Source organism: Coregonus clupeaformis, chromosome 13 (genome assembly GCF_020615455.1).
Source record: "Coregonus clupeaformis isolate EN_2021a chromosome 13, ASM2061545v1, whole genome shotgun sequence".
NCBI lineage: Eukaryota > Metazoa > Chordata > Actinopteri > Salmoniformes > Salmonidae > Coregonus > Coregonus clupeaformis.
In genome coordinates, this window is record NC_059204.1 from 31,207,893 (window position 1) to 31,232,613 (window position 24,721).

The 24,721-nt window shown below is 44.5% G+C and overlaps 1 protein-coding gene across 2 annotated transcripts; it reads right to left on the reverse strand.

The window, feature by feature from the left end:
- Positions 1–216: 216 nt before the first annotated feature.
- LOC121580174 (cyclin-dependent kinase-like 3) lies at positions 217–24,597 on the reverse strand. 2 transcript variants are annotated; one of them, XM_041895230.2, is made up of 13 exons: positions 24,447–24,597; positions 24,095–24,281; positions 23,737–23,931; positions 19,245–19,423; positions 18,915–19,027; positions 15,664–15,803; positions 15,388–15,476; positions 14,954–15,098; positions 14,484–14,737; positions 11,053–11,113; positions 10,137–10,275; positions 569–674; positions 217–426 (listed from the first exon to the last, which is right to left on the reverse strand). In XM_041895230.2, exons 2-13 carry the CDS (start codon positions 24,260–24,262, stop codon positions 399–401), a joined length of 1,617 nt encoding a protein of 538 aa, XP_041751164.1. In that variant the 5' UTR covers positions 24,263–24,281; positions 24,447–24,597; the 3' UTR covers positions 217–398. The 2 variants fall into 2 exon arrangements, with proteins under 2 accessions (XP_041751164.1, XP_041751165.1); XM_041895231.1 differs by having other exon boundaries at positions 565–674.
- Between the last annotated feature and the right edge of the window lie 124 nt (positions 24,598–24,721).

Sequence of the window (24,721 nt, forward strand, 5' to 3'; positions counted from 1 at the left end):
CAGTCCCTTCTGCAGCAAAGCACCCCCACAGCATGATGCTGCCACCCCCGTGCTTCACGGTTGGGATGGTGTTCTTCGGCTTCCAAGCACCACCTTTTTCCTCCAAACATAACGATGGTCATTATGGCCAAACAGTTCTATTTTTGTTTCATCAGACCAGAGGACATTTCTCCAAAAAGTGCGATCTTTGTCCCCATGTGCAGTTGCAAACCGTAGTCTGGCTTTTTTATGGCGGTTTTGGAGCAGTGTTGAAGTTGAAGTGAAAGATTCTCTGTTATCACAATAACCAAGTTTGTCTAAAACATTTATTGTTATTATTTTTATTATCTTCAGTCAAATGCTGGTTAGGGACAGAAACCATCCACTGCCAGGACTCAGTTAAGAATTCAGATCACCTCTCAATGGTAATACTGTTCCCTCCAAAACCTGAAGAAAAAAAACATAAAAATTATTGACATAGTCCTTAATTGAGTAAGGCCTCCTAGAGAGTTAATAACAACAACAGTCTCTATAATACATGTCTGTCCCTATGCAACGCTTGACACATCTTTGTCAGAATCTTACCTACTTATTTCCCTGGTCCGTGAAATCAGATGACGGCAATGATGGTATTCTGGAGTCGTCTTCTCTTCCTCTGCTCCTCGGCTCCTTCCTCGAGTGCTTTGCTGCCTTGACTGTTTGGAATAAAACAATAATCATGTTTCTTCTGAACACATACATTAATCTACACTTAGAAACCGTCCTTAATCTGCACAGAGAAAACCATACTTTGGTTACACATAGGGTAAATGTTAACGTTACACATTACATTTACATAGGAGAGTAAAACATTCTGTATCAAACAGCATGTTGTCATCACAGATGAGTTCACTCAACAGGTTCTACCTGTACCACATTTTCAGAATCAAACATCTGCTTTGGAATATATTTCTCAGATCTGATATATTCCTCAGTAAGCAGAAAGGATTGTTTAGGCAAACAGATATGGCCATTTTCTAAGAATTACATCTAGAATAAACAGAATTCATTTGAATGTTATCACAGCTGTCCATCCCTCCCTACAGGCTACTCTTTTCTATTTTGCTCTGCCCCTGTGTGTGTGTGTGTGCGTGTCAGCACTGTCTGTTTTGCCCAGCTGGACCACTATCCATGACAAAAACATAACCCTTGCCCTCAATCACCACCGCCATGTCCCTCAAGTTCCCTCCTCACTGAGGCCCACACACACACCACATCAAAGTTTTAATTAGTAGTTCAATTCAAAGAAAGAGCTCAGGAATACATACAGTGGGGAGAACAAGTATTTGATACACTGCCGATTTTGCAGGTTTTCCTACTTACAAAGCATGTAGAGGTCTGTAATTTTTATCATAGGTACACTTCAACTGTGAGAGACGGAACCTAAAACAAAAATCCAGAAAATCACATTGTATGATTTTTAAGTAATTAATTTGCATTTTATTGCATGACATAAGTATTTGATCACCTACCAACCAGTAAGAATTCCGGCTCTCACAGACCTGTTAGTTTTTCTTTAAGAAGCCCTCCTGTTCTCCACTCATTACCTGTATTAACTGCACCTGTTTGAACTCGTTACCTGTATAAAAGACACCTGTCCACACACTCAATCAAACAGACTCCAACCTCTCCACAATGGCCAAGACCAGAGAGCTGTGTAAGGACATCAGGGATAAAATTGTAGACCTGCACAAGGCTGGGATGGGCTACAGGACAATAGGCAAGCAGCTTGGTGAGAAGGCAACAACTGTTGGCGCAATTATTAGAAAATGGAAGAAGTTCAAGATGACGGTCAATCACCCTCGGTCTGGGGATCCATGCAAGATCTCACCTCGTGGGGCATCAATGATCATGAGGAAGGTGAGGGATCAGCCCAGAACTACACGGCAGGACCTGGTCAATGACCTGAAGAGAGCTGGGACCACAGTCTCAAAGAAAACCATTAGTAACACACTACGCCGTCATGGATTAAAATCCTGCAGCGCACGCAAGGTCCCCTGCTCAAGCCAGCGCATGTCCAGGCCCGTCTGAAGTTTGCCAATGACCATCTGGATGATCCAGAGGAGGAATGGGAGAAGGTCATGTGGTCTGATGAGACAAAAATAGAGCTTTTTGGTCTAAACTCCACTCGCCGTGTTTGGAGGAAGAAGAAGGATGAGTACAACCCCAAGAACACCATCCCAACTGTGAAGCATGGAGGTGGAAACATCATTCTTTGGGGATGCTTTTCTGCAAAGGGGACAGGACGACTGCACCGTATTGAGGGGAGGATGGATGGGGCCATGTATCGCGAGATCTTGGCCAACAACCTCCTTCCCTCAGTAAGAGCATTGAAGATGGGTCGTGGCTGGGTCTTCCAGCATGACAACGACCCGAAACACACAGCTAGGGCAACTAAGGAGTGGCTCCGTAAGAAGCATCTCAAGGTCCTGGAGTGGCCTAGCCAGTCTCCAGACCTGAACCCAATAGAAAGTATTTGGAGGAAGCTGAAAGTCCGTATTGCCCAGCGACAGCCCCGAAACCTGAAGGATCTGGAGAACGTCTGTATGGAGGAGTGGGCCAAAATCCCTGCTGCAGTGTGTGCAAACCTGGTCAAGACCTACAGGAAACGTATGATCTCTGTAATTGCAAACAAAGGTTTCTGTACCAAATATGAAGTTCTGCTTTTCTGATGTATCAAATACTTATGTCATGCAATAAAATGCAAATTAATTACTTAAAAATCATACAATGTGATTTTCTGGATTTTTGTTTTAGATTCCGTCTCTCACAGTTGAAGTGTACCTATGATAAAAATGACAGACGTCTACATGCTTTGTAAGTAGGAAAACCTGCAAAATCGGCAGTGTATCAAATACTTGTTCTCCCCACTGTATGTATCACATGCAATGTTGGTTATTATCATAAATTAATTCTGCTCGATAGCTTTGTCTTTGCAATGACAAGACACCAGAATAAAGGGCTGAGGACAAGTGGGAGGGCACAGTGAGTCCTACTGATTAGTCTTCTGATTCAGTTCTTTTTTACTATATCAATACAAAGGGCAAACTATACTGAACAAAAATATAAACGCAACATGCAACAATTTCAAAGATTTTACTGAGTTACAGTTCATAGAAGGAAAATCAGTCAATTTAAATAAATTCATTAGGCCCTAATCTATGGATTTCACATGACTGGGCAGGGGTGCAGCCATGGGTGGGCCTGGGAGTGCATAGGCCCACATACTTGGGAGCCAGGTCCACCCACTGGGGAGCCAGGCCCAGCCATCAGCATGAGTTTTTCCCCACAAAAGGGCTTTATTACAGACAGAAATACTCCTGAGCACCCCTCCTCCTCAGACGATCCTGCAAGTGAAGAATCCAGATGTGGAGGTCCTGGGCTGGCGTGGTTACACGTGGTCTGTGGTTGTGAGGCCGGTTGGATGTACTGCCAAATTCTCTAAAACGACGTGGGAGGCGGCTTATGGTAGAGAAATTAATTATCTGGCAACAGCTCTGGTGGACATTCCTGCAGTCAGCATGCCAATTGCACGCTCCCTCAAAACTTGAGACATCTGTGGCATTGTGTTGTGTGACAAAACTGCACATTTTAAAGTGGCCTTTTATTGTCCCCAGCACAAGGTGCACCTGTGTAATGATCATGCTGTTTAATCAGCTTCTTGATATGCCACACCTGTCAGGTGGATGGATTATCTTGGCAAAGGAGAAATGCTCACTAACAGGGATGTAACCTAATTTGTGCACAACATTTGAGAGAAATAGGCTTTTTGTGCGTATGGAACATTTCTGGGAACTTTTATTTCAGCTCATGAAAAACGGGACCAACACTTTACATGTTGCGTTTATATTTTTGTTCAGTATATTTCCCTCTGTCCTATCTTTATGTTTCCTGCAATCCCACTGTCACGCCCTGACTCAGGGGAATCGTATATGTTTAGTCAGGGTGTGTATTTTCTTTGTTGTGTATTTTCTATGTTGTATATCTAGTATGTGTAGTTCTATGTTGGCCGGTGTGGTTCCCAATCAGAGGCAGCTGTCGCTCGTTGTCTCTGATTGGGGATCATACTTAAGCACTGTTTAGTTGTGGGATCTTGTTCCGGTTAAGGTTTGTTGTGTGTCTACCTTAGGACTTCATGTTTTGTTTATTGTTTTGTCGTGTGTTTATTAAGTTGAATAAACATGTATGCAAATCATGCTGCGCCTTGGTCTGACCCGTCATTGAACGAACGTGACAGAAGATCCCACCAAACGAGGACCAAGCAGCTTGCCCAGGAGCAGCAGACACCCTGGACACAGGTAGTGGAGCAGAGATCATGGACTTGGGGGGAGATAAGAGAGGATCTGGCCAGGCAGATGGAGGCCCTGAAAGGGATGAGGGTGAAGGAGGAGAAATGAGCCGAGAGCGGACCCTGGGCGAAGGAGGAAGCCCAGGCAGGAGAGGTGAAACGGCGACTCGAGGACGCGGTCGCGACGTAAGGCCGAGAAGCAGCCCCAATCATTTTTTTGGGGGGGGGCTCACGGGGTGGTTGGCGGAGCCTGGGTTCAGAGCAGAGCCAACTCCCTGTTCCCAGTCCGGCCCAGCCTGTTCCTGCTCCTCGCACCAAGCCAGTGGTGTGCGTCGCCAGTCCGGCCCGGCCCGTTCCTGCTCCTCACACCAAGCCAGTGGTGCGTGTTCCCAGTCCGGTACGGCCCGTGCCTGCTCCCCGCACCAAGCTAGTGGTGTGTGTTCCCAGTCCGGCCCGGCCCGTTCCTGCCCCTCGCACCAAGCCAGTGGTGCGTGTTCCTAGTCCGGTCTGGCCCGTGCCTGCTCCTCGCACCAGACCAGTGGTGCGTTTGTCCTGTCCGGCACGGCCGGTGCCCGTTCCACCGGTGCCTGGTCCGGCACCGGTCAGCTGCTCCACTCCGGAGCCAGAGCAGTCCGCTCCACCGGTGCCTGATCCAGTTCCGTCAGCGGCTCCACTTCGGAGCCAGAGCAGTCCGCTCCACCGGTGCCCGTTCCAGCTCCGGTCAGCTGCTCCACTCCGGAGCCAGAGCAGTCCGCTCCACCGTTGCCCAGTCCAGCTCCGGTCAGCGGCTCCAGTCCAGAGCCAGAGCAGTCCGCTCCACCGGTGCCCGGTCCAGCTCCGGTCAGCGGCTCCAGTCCAGACCATGACGTCAGCCCCTCTCCAGGTTCGGGGTCTCCCATGCCGAGGTCCAGACCAGACCAGGGGCGCAACAGGGAGGCGGAGAGTAACGAGGCGGAATGCCCACCCGGCCCCTACCCTGTTATGTTTATGTTGTGCGGTCGGAGTCCGCACCTTTGGGGGGGGGGGGTACTGTCACGCCTTGACTCAGGGGAATCGTATATGTTGAGTCAGGGTGTGTATTTTCTTTGTGTATTTTCTATGTTGTATATCTAGTATGTGTAGTTCTATGTTGGCCGGTGTGGTTCCCAATCAGAGGCAGCTGTCGCTCGTTGTCTCTGATTGGGGATCATACTTAAGCAGCCTATTGGCACTGTTTAGTTGTGGGATCTTGTTAAGGTTTGTTGTGTGTCTACCTTAGGACTTCACGTTTCGTTTATTGTTTTGTCGTGTGTTTATTAAGTTGAATAAACATGTACGCATATCACACTGCGCATTGGTCTGACCCGTCATTGAACGAACGTGACACCCACAGTACATTTCTCTGTAAAAATGATCAACAGAGCTTATATTTAAGAAATAGAATCTTCCTGGATAAGGAGCCCCGCTTTGTCTTTTCCCCAAGATGGGCATCGTTCCAAATTAGCAATCAGAGATATAGCCACATCATGTGACAGAGGGAGATTCAGTATACCTGCGTCCGAAATGGCACTATATTCCCTATATAGTGCACTACTTTTGACCGGAGCCCTATGCACTACTTTTGACCTATGGGCCCAGGTCAAAATTAGTGCATTAGAGAATAGGGTTTGGGAAACAGCCTATAATGACAGAGGCCTGGCCAGCGTCTTATTTATTTGTATGTGGGTGGTTTTAGGCTGTATCCCAGAATTTATGACCTTCTCTGCAGCAGACCCTCAGGAGACATTGGCGCGTAACACAATACAGAGGAGCGGTGAGCATAATCCTAGAGTAACATTACTCCGGACCTAATCCTAGAGTAACATTACTCCGGCCACATGCTCTAATGTCCTGGAGCCAAACTGAGCCGCAACACCCCATTAAGTATAAACTGGGCACATCAACATTTTTCAACAACACCAAACGCCTTGAATAAATCAATGGATGTTTATCGCTGTCCTCATGTGATTCAATGATAAAGGTTATTTAAATGTAATAATAATACAAGTGCTGTAGGCTACTACACAGCCCTGTAGTTTCATTCTCGTTCAGTGCTCATAGGGGCTTGGGCCAATTTCTTTTCGATTTCAATTAAGTCAGACAGATTCATTTTTAAATGATGTGTCTTCAAATCTAGGATCAGGGCCTCCCGAGTGGCGCAGCGGTCTAAGGCACTGCATAGCTGTGTTGTGGCGTGACAACCGGCCGTGACCAGGAGTCCCATAGGGCGGTGCACAATTGGCCCAGTGTTATGAGGGTTTCCCACGGGGGGCTAGTATGAAAAATAATGTATGCACTCACTAACTGTAAGTCGCTCTGGATAAGAGCGTCTGCTAAATGACGTAAATGTAAATGTAAATGTTTGGCCGGGGGGCTTTACTTGGCTTATCGTGCTCTAGAGACTCCTTGTGGCAGGCCGGGCGCCTGCAGGCTGACTTCAGTTGTCAGTTGAACGGTATTTCCTCCGACGCATTGGTGCAGCTGGCTTCCGGGTTAAGGGGCGGATGTTAAGAAGCGTGGTTTGGCGGGTCATGTTTCGGAGGACGCATGACTCGACCTTCACCTCGCCCAAGCCCATTGGGGAGTTGCAGCGATGAGACAAGATCGTAATTGGATATCACGAATTTGGGGGGGAATTACCAAAAATATATATATTTATATATACAGTACCAGTCAAAAGTTTGGACACACCTACTCATTCAAGGGTTTTTCTTTATTTTTACTATTTTCTACATTGTAGAATAATAGTGAATATATCAAAACTATGAAATAACACATATGGATGGAATCATGTAGTAACCAAAAAGGTGTCAAATAAATCAAACTATATTTTATATTTGAGATTCTTCAAAAAGCCACCCTTTGCCTTGATGACAGCTTTGCACACGCTTGGCATTCTCTCAACCAGCTTCACCTGGAATGCTTTTCCAACAGTCTTGAAGGGGTTCCCACATATGCTGAGCACTTGTTGGCTGCTTTTCCTTCACTCTGCGGTCCGACTCATCCTAAACCATCTCAATTTGGTTGAGGTCGGGGAATTGTAGAGGTCAGGTCATCTGATGCAGCACTCCATCACTCTCCTTCTTGGTAAAATAGCCCTTACACAGCCTGGAGGTGTGTTGGGTCATTGTCCTGTTGAAAAACAAATGATAGTCCCACTAAGCCCAAACCAGATGGGATGGCGTATCGCTGTAGAATGCTGTGGTAGCCATGCTGATTAAGTGTGCCTTGAATTCAAAAAAATCACAGACAGTCTCACCAGCAAAGCACCCCCACACCATAACACCTCCTCCTCCATGCTTTACGGTGGGAAATACACATGCGGAGATCATCCGTTCACCCACATCGCGTTTCACAAAGACACGGCGGTTGGAACCAAAAATCTCAAATCTGGACTCCAGACCAAAGGACACATTTCCACAGGTCTAATGTCCATTGCTCGTGTTTCTTGGCCCAAGCAAGTCTCTTCTTCTTATTGGCGTCCTTTAGTAGTGGTTTCTTTGCAGCAATGCGACCATGAAGGCCTGATTCACACAGTCTCCTCTGAACAATTGATGTTGAGATGTGTCTGTTACCTGAACTCTGTGAAGCATTTATTTGGCCTGCAATTTCTGAGGCTGGTAACTCTAATGAACTTATCCTCTGCAGCAGAGGTAACTCTGGGTCTTCCATTCCTGTGGCGGTCCTCATGAGAGCCAGTTTCATCATAGCGCTTGATGGTTTTTGCGACTGCACTTGAAGGACCTTTCAAAGTTCTTGAAATGTTCCTTATTGACTGACCTTCATGTCTTAAATGAATTTTAAGAATGTGAAATGTCAGAATAATAGTAGAATGTGAAATGTCAGAATAATAGTAGAGAGAATTATTTATTTCAGCTCTTATTTCTTTCATCACATTCCCAGTGGGTCAGAAGTTTACATACACTCAATTAGTATTTGGTAGCATTGCCTTTAAATTGTTTAACTTGGGTCAAACATTTCGGGTAGCCTTCCACAAGCTTCCCACAATAAGTTGGGTGAATTTTGGCCCATTCCTCCTGACAGAGCTGGTGTAACTGAGTCAGGTTTGTAGGCCTCCTTGCTCGCACACGCTTTTTCAGTTCTGCCCACATATTTTCTATAGGATTGAGGTCAGGGCTTTGTGATGGCCACTCCAATACCTTGACTTTGTTGTCCTTAAGCCATAACTTTGGAAGTATGCTTGGGGTCATTGTCCATTTGGAAGACCCATTTGCGACCAAGCTTTAACTTCCTGACTGATGTCTTGAGATATTGCTTCAATATATCCACATAATTTTCCTTCCTCATGATGCTATCTATTTTGGGAAGTGCACCAGTCCCTCCTGCAGCAAACCACCCCCACAGCATGATGCTGCCACCCCCGTGCTTCATGGTTGGGATGGTGTTCTTTGGCTTGCAAGCCCCACCTTTTTCCTCCAAACATAGTTCTATTTTTGTTTCATCAGACCAGAGGACATTTCTCCAAAAAGTACGATCTTTGTCCCCATGTGCAGTTGGAAACCGTAGTCTGGCTTTTTTATGGCGGTTTTGGAGCAGTGGCTTCTTCCTTTCTGAGCGGCCTTTCAGGTTATGTCGATATAGGACTTGTTTTACTGTGGATATAGACACTTTTGTACCTGTTTCCTCCAGCATCTGCACAAGGTCCTTTGCTGTTGTTCTGGGATTGATTTGCACTTTTCGCACCAAAGTACGTTCCTCTCTAGGAGACAGAACGCGTCTCCTTCCTGAGCAGTATGACGGCTGCGTGGTCCCATGGTGTTTATACTTGCGTACTATTAATTGTACAGATCAACGTGGTACCTTCAGGCATTTGGAAATTGCTCCCAAGGATGAACCAGACTTGTGGAGGTCTACAATTTATTTTCTGAGGTCTTGGCTGATTTCTTTTGATTTTCCCATGTCGTCAAGCAAAGAGGCACTGATTTTGAAGGTAGGCCTTGAAATACGTCCACAGGTACACCTCCAATTGACTCAAATTATGTCAATTAGCCTATCAGAAGCTTCTAAAGCCATGACATCATTTTCTGGAATTTTCCAAGCTGTTTAAAGGCACAGTCAACTTAGTGTATGTAAACTTCTGACCCACTGGAATTGTGATACAGTGAATTATAAGTGAAATAATCTGTCTGTAAACAATTGTTGGAAAATTACTTGTGTCATGCACAAAGTAGATGTCCTAACCGACTTGCCAAAAACTATAGTTTGTTAACAAAAAAATGGTGGAGTGGTTGAAAAACAAGTTTTAATGACTCCAACCTAAGTGTATGTAAACTTCAGACTTCAACTGTATAGCCTATGTAAAGGAAGAGAAGCTTAGGCCTAATCCCAGAGAGATAGAGATATGCCGGTGGCTCAGTCTAGGATCAGATTCAATTTGGGGAATTGACTTACCTTGGGAGTCGGCTTACCATGGGAGCTGACTTGCCGTGGGAGCTGGGTAAAGTTGCCCCTAGACACTTACCATGCGAGTAGGGTAAAGTTGCCCTTAGACACTTACTGTGGGAGATGACTTACTGTGGGAGTAGGGTAAAGTTGCCCTTAGACACTTACTGTGGGAGTTGACTTACTGTGGGAGTACGGTAAAGTTGGCCATAGACACTGATCTAAGGTCAATTGTGTGTTTTCCTAATACCTCTATCAGTTATGGTTAAGATTTGGTGAGAGTAAGATGATCCTAGATCTGAGCAAAATGACAACTTCTACCCAAAGCTTTACTGTGGATCACAGGATTAAGTAGAATGACTAGTAAAATAGAAGGTAGAGGTACAGAAACCATGACAACGTGGTTTACCATCTGTAAACTTCAGCTCTATCTGGTGGCCGAACACAGGAAGTCCAGGGAAGCGCACATCTCTCATGTCTCTCACTGACTTCACCTTATTTTTAGCCAGACTGGACATCTGAAGCTGCAGGTTATTATGGCTGTCACTCTGCAATACAACCAAACACAACACAACACAATCATAAACATAAACACAAAAGCAATACCTTCATGTTCTCATTAACAATGGTGCATCAGTCAGCTGACTACTCCCCATGACCGGGTCAGTAGGGCTCGGCCGTCTCTTTACCTTATACATTGATTAAATATCTTTATATATACGACCTGTGGTAAATATAAATCACATACTTATCAGGAATTTACATTAGGCTATTTGTCCGTAACTGTACTACGATGACTACCATAAACACTTGTTAGGGCAAATCAACAATATATATATGTGTAGAGGTCATGAGGTATTTTGAACAATAGACGAACGCAACAGTTGTTTGCTACCATATTATAAAAGCTTGCATATACGTAATGTAAGCTATGGCATTTTTATTGCGCCCAACAATTTTATATGGTAGTCACCGATGCATTCCATGTGGATTAACATTGTCTTCCATGTGGTTTAACTTGACGACAGAAAGGGTGTAAACACCTAAGACACTACGTTCTGTTCTGTACATACTGGGCGAGATGTTAGGAAAACCACAACATTACTGTGGGGTGAGTCAGAGAGGCATTCATTTGGGAGTGGAAGGCCCAATGCCTGTTGCATGTACAGACACCACCTCACCCACATGTTGTTACAGATATATTGTAGGCTTGGGCCAGATGTCAAGCATGTTATATAAAAGAAGGTTTTGTATTTTATCTTTTAGTTTATTCACTTGCTGGTTTCCATGTGTCCGTGTTGCTGCTCACACCTTTCCTTACTTACCAGCTGACTACTCCCCATGGCCAGGTCAGTAGGGCTCGGCCGTCTCTTTACCTTATCAGTGCTACAAACACAGACACAAGCATGAGCATCTCTGACTTGGTACAGTGCCTTGCAAAAGTATTCATCCCCCTTGGCGTTTTTCCTATTTTGTTGCATTACAACCTGTAATTTAAATGGATTTTTATTAAAAAATTAATAACGCTTTGCTATGAAGCCCCTAAATAAGATCTGGTGCAACCAATTACCTTCAGAAGTTAAATAAAGTCCACCTGTGTGCAATCTAAGTGTCACATGATCTGTCACATGATCTCAGTATATACACTGCTCAAAACAATTAAGGGAACACTAAAATAACACATCCTAGATCTGAATGAATGAAATAATCTTATTAAATACTTTTTTCTTTACATAGTTGAATGTGCTGACAACAAAATCACACAAAAATTATCAATGGAAATCAAATTTATCAACCCATGGAGGACTGGATTTGGAGTCACCCTCAAAATTAAAGTGGAAAACCACACTACAGGCTGATCCAACTTTGATGTAATGTCCTTAAAACAAGTCAAAATGAGGCTCAGTAGTGTGTGTGGCCTCCACGTGCCTGTATGACCTCCCTACAACGCCTGGGCATGCTCCTGATGAGGTGGTGGATGGTCTCCTGAGGGATCTCCTCCCAGACCTGGACTAAAGCATCCGCCAACTCCTGGACAGTCTGTGGTGCAACGTGGCGTTGGTGGATGGAGCGAGACGTCCCAGTTGTGCTCAACTGGATTCAGGTCTGGGGAACGGGCGGCCAGTCCATAGCATCCTCTTGCAGGAACTGCTGACACACTCCAGCCACATGAGGTCTAGCATTGTCTTGCATTAGGAGGAACCCAGGGCCAACCGCACCAGCATATGGTCTCACAAGGGGTCTGAGGATCTCATCTCGGTACCTAATGGCAGTCAGGCTACCTCTGGTGAGCACATGGAGGGCTGTGCGGCCACCCAAAGAAATGCCACCCCACACCATGACTGACCCACCGCCAAACCGGTCATGCTGGAGGATGTTGCAGGTAGCAGAACGTTATCCACGGCGTCTCCAGACTCTGTCACGTCTGTCACATGTGCTCAGTGTGAACCTGCTTTCATCTGTGAAGAGCACAGGGTGCCAGTGGCGAATTTGCCAATCTTGGTGTTCTCTGGCAAATGCCAAACGTCCTGCACGGTGTTGGGCTGTAAGCACAACCCCCACCTGTGGACGTCGGGCCCTCATACCACCCTCATGGAGTCTGTTTCTGACCGTTTGAGCAGACACATGCACATTTGTGGCCTGCTGGAGGTCATTTTGCAGGGCTCTGGCAGTGCTCCTCCTGCTCCTCCTTGCACAAAGGCGGAGGTAGCAGTCCTGCTGCTGGGTTGTTGCCCTCCTACGGCCTCCTCCACGTCTCCTGATGTACTGGCCTGTCTCCTGGTAGCGCCTCCATGCTCTGGACACTACGCTGACAGACACAGCAAACCTTCTTGCCACAGCTCGCATTGATGTGCCATCCTGGATGAGCTGCACTACCTGAGCCACTTGTGTGGGTTGTAGACTCCGTCTCATGCTACCACTAGAGTGAAAGCACCGCCAGCATTCAAAAGTGACCAAAACATCAGCCAGGAAGCATAGGAACTGAGAAGTGGTCTGTGGTCACCACCTGCAAAACCAGTCCTTTATTGGGGGTGTCTTGCTAATTGCCTATAATTTCCACCTGTTGTCTATTCCATTTGCACAACAGCATGTGAAATGTATTGTCAATCAGTGTTGCTTCCTAAGTGGACAGTTTGATTTCACAGAAGTGTGATTGACTTGGAGTTATATTGTGTTGTTTAAGTGTTCCCATTATTTTTTTGAGCAGTGTATATATATATATACACACACACACACACACATACACCTGTTCTGAAAGGCCCCAGAGTCTGCAACATCACTAAGCAAGGGGCACCACCAAGCAAGCGGCACCAAGAAGACCAAGGAGCTCTCCAAACAGGTCAGTGACAAAGTTGTGGAGAAGGATTGGGTTATAAAAATATTAGAAACGTTGAACATCCCACGGAGCACCATTAAATCCATTATTAAAATTGTTTAAGAATATTGCACCACAACAAACCTGCCAAGAGAGTGCCATCCACCAAAACTCACGGACCAGGAAAGGAGGGCATTCATCAGAGAGGCAACAAAGAGACCAAAGATAACCCTGAAGAAGCTGCAAAGCTCCACAGCGGAAATTGGCGTATCTGTCCATAGGACCACTTTAAGCCGTACACTCCACAGAACTGGGCTTTACGGAAGAGTGGCCAGAAAAAAGCCATTGCTTAAAGAAAATAATAAGCAAACACGTTTGGTGTTCGCCAAAAGGCATGTGGGAGACTACCCAAACATATGGAAGAAGGTACTCTGGTCAGATGAGACTAAAAATGAGCTTTTTGCCATCAAGGAAAACACTATGTCTGGCGCAAACCCAACACCTCATCACCCCGAGAACACCATCCCCACAGTGAAGCATGGTGGTGGCAGCATCATGCTGTGGGGATGTTTTTCATCGGCAGGGACTGGGAAACTGGTCAGAATTGAGGGAATGATGGATGGCGCTAAATACAGGGAAATTCTTGAGGGAAACCTGTTTCAGTCTTCCAGAGATTTGAGACTGGGACGGAGGTTTACCTTCCAGCAGGACAATGTCCCTAAGCATACTGCTAAAGCAACACTCGAGTGGTTTAACGCGAAACATTTAAATGTCTTGGAATGGCCTAGTCAAAGCCCAGACCTCAATCCAATTGAGAATATGTGGTATGACTTAAAGATTGCTGTACACCAGCGGAATCCATCCAACTTGAAGGAGCTGGAGCAGTTTAGCCTTGAAGAATGGGCAAAATTCCCAGTGGCTAGATGTGCCAAGCTTATAGAGACCCCAAGAGACCTGCAGCTGTAATTGCTGCAAAAGGTGGCTCTACAAAGTATTTACTTTGTGGGGGGGGGGGGGTGAATAGTTATGCACGCTCAAGTTCTGCTTTTTTGTCTTATTTGTTGTTTGTTTCACAATAAAAAATATTTTGCATCTTCAAAGTGGTAGGCATGTTGTGTAAATCAAATGATACAAACCCCCCAAAAATCTATTTTAATTCCAGGTTGTAAGGCAACAAAATAGGAAAAATGCCAAGGGGGGTGAATACTTTTGCAAGCCACTGTATACCCTACTAAAACATGCTTTTCAAGAACTGCCAGGATGAAATGCCAGAATGTCCAGAATATATAAATATGTTTAAGAATATACACTTTGGAAGAACTGGATCTAGTGAGTCTGATATAGCTACACTGAAATGACTGGGAGGTATTCTGAACAACACTATACCAGATAAAACTGTAAAGCCGCGTCCTATATCACGCTGATCTGAGAGCCACTGACCGGGACTTAGTGACTTCCATACAGCAGGGGACGGCAGCGAAAAGATTGTTGCTGGCGTTGATGCGGGGCATGGTAAAGGCTACAGCCTTGTCCTGAGAGTGAGCGGGGATGGAGATGCAGGTAGAGGTGGAGGTAAAGGGCTGTCTGTCTGTCTGAGATAAGACAGTGCTGCCGGTCATCCTGATCTCTGACCTCCTGCCTGCCCTGGAATGCTTCTGCTCAGGCTCCTTCCCACGTCGGTCCTTCTCAGTGTCCTAAAACAAGAAGCAGTCGACTGGTATGGATGTTGTAAAACTATATTTCTACAGCACCGTATATAGGCTTTGACTTGTATTTACTTAGTTGCTCTGCCCACTTACTGCACATACAGATGGGTAAGAGCATATGCTAAACGAACAGACCTGTAAAATGTAGTATACATTGCTATCTTAGTGCTTTGGGCCCTGACTAAGGGTCCATGTAGTTTATACCTTCACTGGCTTTCTGTTACATGAGGATGAGGACAATACTCCTGTTCCTTGGTCCTCTGGTGATTCCCATGAGCTACTATGAATCCAGTGCATGCTGTTGACCTTGGCATCTTTCAGTATCAATGACTGTATCTCTGGTATGAATCTGGAGCAGGAAGTAGCAGTCATTCAGGTCAATTGCAGTTCATTACATTATTATAACTACTAAACAATATCTCATAAACATTAGACAATTTCAAGGAAAGTTAAAGGCTAGCAACACAAGGCAAAACATGTGTGTGGCCAGACTATGACACTGTGACAATGTAATATCACATTCCCATCTCATTCGTAAGCAGGTCAGAATATAGGTCAAGAGTCTCACTCCACTCTCTTACAGGCTAATTGCTTCTCCAAGTACACTAGATATGCAAGGTTGACCGGACCCGACTCACCTTTCAGCGAACCCGTCTTTGGTGAAGTACCGGTGAACGAGCAACATGGAGCACATAGCCCTGTCAGCCGGATCGATCTGTAGGCATGACTAAAACAAAGGAGACCTTTACTGTAAAAGTAAACAACCCATGTCCCATTCTTAGGGCCAGGCTTTTTCCTGACCATGTGACCTGACCTGGAAATCCTCCTTGAATTCTCCCTGTTCAACTCACATTGTCAAGACAAACTCCTGTCACACTCCCTACACATTCTTGACTATCTCTCTGTAGACTTACATCCACTATTTCAGCCACTAAGAAGTGGAGTTTGTGGTACTTCCTCCTGGGGTCCCTGAGGAGCTGCACCTCAGGGAGGCTGGCCACAGCAAAGATGGGGTTCTGGAAGTACAGGTCCTGCTGATGGTGGGACAAAGGCCCTATCAAGACAAAGCACGCAACTGTGTGTCAATGTACCATTACATAACAGATAATAGAAGGGGAGGCATCCTGAGGTCATCTCATTCCTAAAATCGTTGTACAGTACCTCAATTATCTATGTAATCCAATTATGACCATCACACATTCAGCAGTAAAACGACACCACTATAACGAGCTAATTGGCTGTACAATCACATAACTTCACTTCTGATTAGCATTGATGGACAGTACACGGCACTGGTTACATCCCCTGCACTCAGAGTGGTGGCAGCGATCACATCACTATGAAGTGTAATGAATCATTAGTGTGACACACAGAGTGTTGTAAAAAGCTCTTTCAGTCTGCTGGGAGGATGAGTTCTGTCCACAGACCGCTGGTGGAGGAGAGGAGACAGTATGTCAGCCTCTCCACGTCCCTCCCTACCCTTCACTGTGGCTAATGTCTTCAATCTTCACTGACATTCTGCCATTAGCTCCCGCCAGAGAGCCTCTCTCATCGGAGACAGAGAGATACACACTGGGGCGGATTAGAGAGTCAAATAGCCTGAGTATCCCATTCCACCACAGAGAATTAATGAACCACAGATTGAACCTGCTAAAAGACTCTCTAATACGGAAGGGCTCACTTTTATCTCTCTCTCACAGTATTAGGCATGTGTATCTCCGCCAAGTCAGTTATCCTAATGAAAACACCCAAGGAAAAAACAAAAACAGCAATGTTCTCTCGCTCCCCTCTATTTAGCTTGCGCTTACAGTGGGGGAAAAAAGTATTTAGTCAGCCACCAATTGTGCAAGTTCTCCCACTTAAAAAGATGAGAGAGGCCTGTAATTTTCATAATAAGTACACGTCAACTATGACAGACAAAATGAGAAAAAAAATCCAGAAAATCACATTGTAGGATTTTTTATGAATTTATTTGCAAATTAGGTGGAAAATAAGTATTTGGTCACCTACAAACAAGCAAGATTTCTGGCTCTCACAGACCTGTAACTTCTTCTTTAAGAGGCTCCTCTGTCCTCCACTCGTTACCTGTATTAATGGCACCTGTTTGAACTTGTTATCAGTATAAAATACACCTGTCCAAAACCTCAAACAGTCACACTCCAAACTCCACTATGGCCAAGACCAAAGAGCTGTCAAAGGACACCAGAAACAAAATTGTAGACCTGCACCAGGCTGGGAAGACTGAATCTGCAATAGGTAAGCAGCTTGGTTTGAAGAAATCAACTGTGGGAGCAATTATTAGGAAATGGAAGACATACAAGACCACTGATAATCTCCCTCGATCTGGGGCTCCACGCAAGATCTCACCCCGTGGGGTCAAAATGATCACAAACGGTGAGCAAAAATCCCAGAACCACACGGGGGGACCTAGTGAATGACCTGCAGAGAGCTGGGACCAAAGTAACAAAGCCTACCATCAGTAACACACTACGCCGCCAGGGACTCAAATCCTGCAGTGCCAGACGTGTCCCCCTGCTTAAGCCAGTACATGTCCAGGCCCATCTGAAGTTTGCTAGAGTGCATTTGGATGATCCAGAAGAGGATTGGGAGAATGTCATATGGTCAGATGAAACCAAAGTATAACTTTTTGGTAAAAACTCAACTCGTCGTGTTTGGAGGACAAAGAATGCTGAGTTGCATCCAAAGAACACCATACCTACTGTGAAGCATGGGGGTGGAAACATCATGCTTTGGGGCTGTTTTTCTGCAAAGGGACCAGGACGACTGATCCGTAAAGGAAAGAATGAATGGGGCCATGTATCGTGAGATTTTGAGTGAAAACCTCCTTCCATCAGCAAGGGCATTGAAGATGAAACGTGGCTGGGTCTTTCAGCATGACAATGATCCCAAACACACCGCCCGGGCAACGAAGGAGTGGCTTCGTAAGAAGCATTTCAAGGTCCTGGAGTGGCCTAGCCAGTCTCCAGATCTCAACCCCATAGAAAATCTTTGGAGGGAGTTGAAAGTCCGTGTTGCCCAGCGACAGCCCCAAAACATCACTGCTCTAGAGGAGATCTGCATGGAGGAATGGGCCAAAATACCAGCAACAGTGTGTGAGAACCTTGTGAAGACTTACAGAAAACGTTTGACCTGTATCATTGCCAACAATGGGTATATAACAAAGTATTGACAAACTTTTGTTATTGACCAAATACTTATTTTCCACCATAATTTGCAAATAAATTCATAAAAAATCCTACAATGTGATTTTCTGAATTTTTTTTTCTCATTTTGTCTGTCATAGTTGCCGTGTACCTATGATGAAAATTACAGGCCTCTCTCATCTTTTTAAGTGGGAGAACTTGCATAATTGGTGACTGACTAAATACTTTTTTTCCCCACTGTATGTCCAGGGCCAAAATGCCAAAAGGATCATTGGGGTTTTCCTTGTGCAGGCCTGGATAAAAGCCAAAATGCCACAGTTCATTTTCAGCATTGGTTTATTTGTCACTGCTGGCCAGGGATTGAATAAAGTTTATTTATAGAGCAAAGCCAATTGTCCCTCTCTGCCTCTGTAGTAAGCCACAAATCGACATATGATTGTGTTAAGCATTACGAAAGGGACAAATTAATTGGGGGGCTCTTGAGGGAGCCAGGAAAAAATTATGATGTTCCAAATAGCAGCCTATTCTCTATATAGTGCACTACTTTTGAGCAGAGCCCTATAAACCCTGGTCAAAAGTAGTGCACTATAAAGGGAATAGGCTGCCATTTGGGATACAGATTACACTACCTTTTTGTCCCTTCGTGACCTACTTTTCAACAATGGTGAAATCCTAGCAGGCCTGTTGCCCTACTTATATTGAAAAAGCTTTCGGTTATCTGTGTTCCCTTAGGAGAATGGACAACAGTTTGATTAAGCCAGTGTAAATAGTTATTTGAATTACATTCACAATATTAGAGGCCTCAGATGTTATTAAGTCCATATTTCCATCATTGATGCCCACACCCCTAGCCTGGTCCCAGATCTGTTTGTGCTCTTGCCAACTCCATTGCTCATTAGTAATTATTAAGCGAAACATGGCATGACAATGAGTGACAAGGAGTTGATGATAGCATAAACAGACTGGCACTCAGGCTAACACACCCATTGGATTGTACTTACCCACTTTGCTGACTATTTTGTGCACCTGGTCCAGGTCAGAAGTCCCCATCAGAAAAGCATTGCTGGTAGCCATCTCTATAATCAAGCAGCCAATGGCCCATACATCTACAGGTCTAGTAAAGAAGATTCAGAGAATCTATCATTCTAAAATGTCCTTCTAGCCAATCAGAAACTATTATTCAACGATGCTGTGGTATAAATATGATATATCTGTACCAAAATGATGAGCAACCCTTAGAAGGTTTGACATTATAATTACTGCGGTCTTATTCCATAACACATTCAAGATTCAACACTGCCCTGAGATCTGTGGTTCTGCTTGATACCCACTTGCTGTAAGTGTTGTCTGCCACTAAAAGTTCTGGGGCTCTGTACCACCTCGTGGCCACATAGTCTGTGAGAGGCTCCCCAGTCGGTGGCAAGGTTCTGGCAAACCCAAAGTCACAGAGCTTCACCACCCCAGAGTTAGACACAAGCACATTCTCAGGTTTGACGTCTCTGTGAATGATCTGTTGAGAAAAGATGCATGTTTCAGGCCAGTGAAGAACTACTGTTTTACTGTCAACAAGTTTCTTTCTTTAAGATTGTTCAACCCCCTTCATAATAGCTGATTGACCTCCTAGTTTTAAACTTGGCAGTTGGCACATACTGTAATGTATTGTATATCGTCCTGTACACTCACTAGGCAGAGTCTATGAAATGAGAATAATATATACAGTGAGGGAAAAAAGTATTTGATCCCCTGCTGATTTTGTACGTTTGCCCACTGACAAAGACATGATCAGTCTATAATTTTAATGGTAGGTTTATTTGAACAGTGAGAGACAGAATAACAACAACAAAATCCAGAAAAACGCATGTCAAAAATGTTATAAATTTATTTGCATTTTAATGAGGGAAATAAGTATTTGACCCCTCTGCAAAACATGACTTAGTACTTGGTGGCAAAACCCTTGTTGGCAATCACAGAGGTCAGACGTTTCTTGTAGTTGGCCGCCAGGTTTGCACACATCTCAGGAGGGATTTTGTTCCACTCCTCTTTGCAGATCTTCTCCAAGTCATTAAGGTTTCGAGGCTGACGTTTGGCAACTCGAACCTTCAGCTCCCTCCACAGATGTTCTATGGGATTAAGGTCTGGAGACTGGCTAGGCCACTCCAGGACCTTAATGTGCTTCTTCTTGAGCCACTCCTTTGTTGCCTTGGCCGTGTGTTTTGGATCATTGTCATGCTGGAATACCCATCCACGACCCATTTTCAATGCCCTGGCTGAGGGAAGGAGGTTCTCACCCAAGATTTGACGGTACATGGCCCCGTCCATCGTCCCTTTGATGCAGTGAAGTTGTCCTGTCCCCTTAGCAGAAAAACACCCCCAAAGCATAATGTTTCCACCTCCATGTTTGACGGTGGGGATGGTGTTCTTGGGGTCATAGGCAGCATTCCTCCTCCTCCAAACACGGCGAGTTGAGTTGATGCCAAAGAGCTCGATTTTGGTCTCATCTGACCACAACACTTTCACCCAGTTCTCCTCTGAATCATTCAGATGTTCATTGGCAAACTTCAGACGGCCCTCTATATGTGCTTTCTTGAGCAGGGGGACCTTGCGGGTGCTGCAGGATTTCAGTCCTTCACGGCGTAGTGTGTTACCAATTGTTTTCTTGGTGACTATGGTCCCAGCTGCCTTGAGATCATTGACAAGATCCTCCCGTGTAGTTCTGGGCTGATTCCTCACCGTTCTCATGATCATTGCAACTCCACGAGGGAGATTGACAGTTATTTTGTGTTTCTTCTATTTGCGAATAATCGCACCAACTGTTGTCACCTTCTCACCAAGCTGCTTGGCGATGGTCTTGTAGCCCATTCCAGCCTTGTGTAGGTCTACAATCTTGTCCCTGACATCCTTGGAGAGCTCTTCGGTCTTGGCCATGGTGGAGAGTTTGGAATCTGATTGATTGATTGCTTCTGTGGACAGGTGTCTTTTATACAGGTAACAAACTGAGATTAGGAGCACTCCCTTTAAGAGTGTGCTCCTAATCTCAGCTCGTTACCTGTATAAAAGACACCTGGGAGACAGAAATCTTTCTGATTGAGAGGGTGCCAAATACTTATTCCCCTCATTAAAATGCAAATCAATTTATAACATTTTTGACATGCGTTTTTCTGGATTTTTTTGTTGTTATTCTGTCTCTCACTGTTCAAATAAACCTACCATTAAAATTATAGACTGATCATTTCTTTGTCAGTGGGCAAACGTACAAAATCAGCAGGGGATCAAATACTTTTTTCCCTCACTGTATATACACACAGTGCTGCTTGAAAGTATGTGCAATTACAGATTTTTTCAGTTTTATCATGAAATCTTCATTTAATCAGTACCAGTCTTTTTGATCTTAGATAACAGGTTTATATTTACCAATACCATACGTTGGTGTAGAGGAAATCATGCGTGTAGTAGAAAAACTAAATTAAAAAGGAATTAGTGCAGGTGCAAAAATAAGTGAACCCCAAGTTTCATTGGTTAAATCAAGTAGGTAAGTAGAATCAGGTGGGTAAATAATTAGCTACCAAATGAACCAATCAAAGGAGAGATCGTTAGGAAAGAGTTTGGGCGGGACTCTGATAAATAGAGATAAGAAACCTGGTCAGTTTGCTGTTACCCATCCAGGTGAATGCAAAGCACACCATGCCAAGAGGAAAGGAGCTTGCAGAGGACATCAGGACGAGGGTAGTGAGAGCATATCAGTCTGGGGAAGACTATAAAATCATCTAAAAAAGATTTGAGCTCCATCAGTCCACTGTGAGGCAAATCATTTACAAATGGAGAGCATTTAACATGACAGCAACTTAGCCTAGAAGTGGACACCCTTCCAAAATATTCCCAAGAGCCACAAGAACAATAATAAATCAGGTAAAAGCCAACCCAAACATAACATCTAGAGATTTGCAGACCTCTCTTGCTGCATCTCAGGTAACTGTGTCACGGATGCCGCCGAGGCTGCTCCTCCTCCTTGCTCGGGCAGGCTTCGGCGTTCGTCGTCCCCGGAGTACTAGCTGCTGCCGCTCGATGTTTCGATGTTTGTCTTGTATTGTCTAGTTGGGACACCTGTTTCGTATTCTGTATTGATTATGTACCATATAAGTTCCCTTGTTTTATGTTTGCCTTTGTGTGTTATTGTCCGCGTCTCTTGTATGTATGTTCGGCATTGACCATCTTGTTTATTACGCACTCCGCGTACATTTCTCCTCTTGTGTTTGGAGGCTTTTGTTTTGTGCGTATTTTACTTTGGAAAGTAAAGTAGTCGTTACTGATCCTCTGTGTCCTGCGCCTGACTTCACCGCCGCATACACCTCAGCATTGACAAACTGCATGCTTCAACAACAATAAGAAGAACACTGAATCGAAATGCCATTCATGGGAGGGTTGCTAGGAAGAAGCCTCTGCTGTCAAAAAAGAACCAAACTGCCCGTCTTAACTTTGCCAGAGACCACCTGGACAAACCTGAAGGTTTCTGGAAGTCCATTCTCTGGACCGATCAGTCCAAAATTGACCTTTTTGGTCACAATCAACACCGCTATGTTTGGCGAAAACCCAACACTGCCTACCACCAAAATAACCTTATCCCAACAGTCAAGCATGGTGGTGGGAATGTCAAGATCTGGGGCTGCTTTTCCTCCTCTGGACCTGGACGACTCCACATCATTAAGGGAACCATGAATTCTGAGGTATACCAGGAGATTCTTGAACAGAACGTCAGGCCATCAGTCAAGGTGTCACGATCGTCGTTAAGAGAGGAGGACCAAGGCGCAGCGTGATGAACGAACATGTTTATTTATCATTAGCGATAAACACGGACAGTAAACAAAAACAACAAACGACTCGTAACATAGACCCACACGGAACAAGAACCCACAAACACAAAGGGAAAAACAGACAGTTTAAATATGGCTCCCAATCAGAGACAACCAGCCAACAGCTGACACTCGTTGCCTCTGATTGGGAGTCACTCAGGCCAACATAGAAATAAACAAACTAGAACTCCCAACATAGAAATACACCACATAGAAAGAACACACCCTGGCTCAACATATAGAGTCCCAGAGCCAGGGTGTTAGGTGTTGTAAATGACAGAAACAATAACACTGTTACACAAGGAGCTAAATCTGGGTCGAAAATTGGTCTTCCAACAAGACCACGACCCAAAGCATTCAAGCAAATCTACCAAAGAATGGCTCAGGAGAAAGAAGATTTGTGTTTTGGATTGGCCAAGTCAAAGTCCTGACCTAAATCCAATCGAGATGCTGTGGCAGGACCTGAAGCGGGCAGTTCATGCCAGACACCCCTCAAACCTCACTCAATTGGCTGAGTTCTGTAAGGAGAAGTGGGCAAAAATCTCTCAAAACAGATGTCAGAGACTGATTACTGGCTATAGGAGACATTTAGTCCAAGTTATCGGTGCCACAAGCTATTGACTGAAGGGGTTCACATATTTTTGCACACATCAAATCTGAGTTTCTGTTAAATAAACCACTTGTTAAATAAACAATTACAATATATCATATGTCTTTGTTTCTGTCATTTACTTGTAATGTCTTTATTACGAATTGAGGTTTAGATTAGGCTTTTGTTTATTTTAATATTTTATAGCAAAATAATGAACAGGTCTGTAGGGTTCACATACTTTCCAGCAGCACTGTTTATGCCATTTAGCAGGCGATTTTATCCAAAGCGATAGATTTTACGCACGGGTGGTCCCAGGAATCAAACTCACTATCCTGAAATTGCAAGCACTATGCTCTACCAACTGAGCTACAGAGGAATACTTACATTGCTGGTGTGAAGGTAATCCATGGCACGTAGAATTTGGAACATGTACTTTCTGAGGCGCTTGCTGTCCAAACCACGAGGGTATCTCTCTAGGTCTTCCAGAACTGTTCGGTCAATGTACTCAAAGACAACATACAAGCGCTTCTTGAACCGGAATACCTCCAGCATGTTCACAAGGTTTTCATGGCGAAATTGCTGTGTAAAGACATATAAGAACATAATTAACGTTGTTGTAATATGCTGTTATCAGATCTGTGACATTAGTTGGACTGTAGCCAATGAGTGAATTGTACCCAATATTTGAGACAGTCACTGTAACACTGCTGCTTTAAGTGGAACTGATCAATAAATTCCTCACCCTCAGAAGTTGTATTTCTCTCATGATAACCTTTTTCATGGTTTTGTCCTCTTCCTTGTCATTGAACCTCTTGATGGCCACAATGTGTCCAATCTCCTTGTGTCGACACTTCATCACTGTACCATAGCTCCCCTCACCCACGACGCCAAGGTTCTCATACATATCCATCTTCCTTCAGTGGGCTGTCCTTGAGCACATATGGATAAATGTATTCATATTCATTTCAAAGCATAAACAGATATAAAGGCAAAATACATACAACATCTAGTGTAACACTTTCACATTTACAGTGAAAACAGGGTCATATAGCCTACAACTTGACTACACAACACAATGTGGTCAAAATACTTACTGCTGTGTAGATACAAAGACTACATTAATCTATTAATTTTTTTCTCCTGACTTTACTGCTCTCATAAATTACACAATTTCATGGTTGGAATAAACATTGCCTCAAACTGACAGATCACTTCATGTTTGCAAGACACACTTCAGTTTTTCTTCCCAGGATTATCCACCCCAGAATAATTCTGTCACAAACAAAAAAGTGAGAAATTAGAATGTGGTTACCATAACAACAGGCAAAGTTGATGACAATTGAGAGGCGTTCTAGAACATTCCAAATGG

Excerpts from the sequence above, each read along its gene's own strand:
- LOC121580174 (XM_041895230.2), bottom strand. The coding sequence starts at position 24,262 with ATGGATATGTATGAGAACCTTGGCGTCGTGGGTGAGGGGAGCTATGGT. Across the intron at positions 15,099-15,387 it reads AAAGACGGGTTCGCTGAAAG|ATTCATACCAGAGATACAGT; the intron begins GTGAGTCGGGTC and ends TTCCTGCTCCAG. Across the intron at positions 427-568 it reads TTCACGGACCAGGGAAATAA|GTTTTGGAGGGAACAGTATT; the intron begins GTAGGTAAGATT and ends TTTTTTCTTCAG.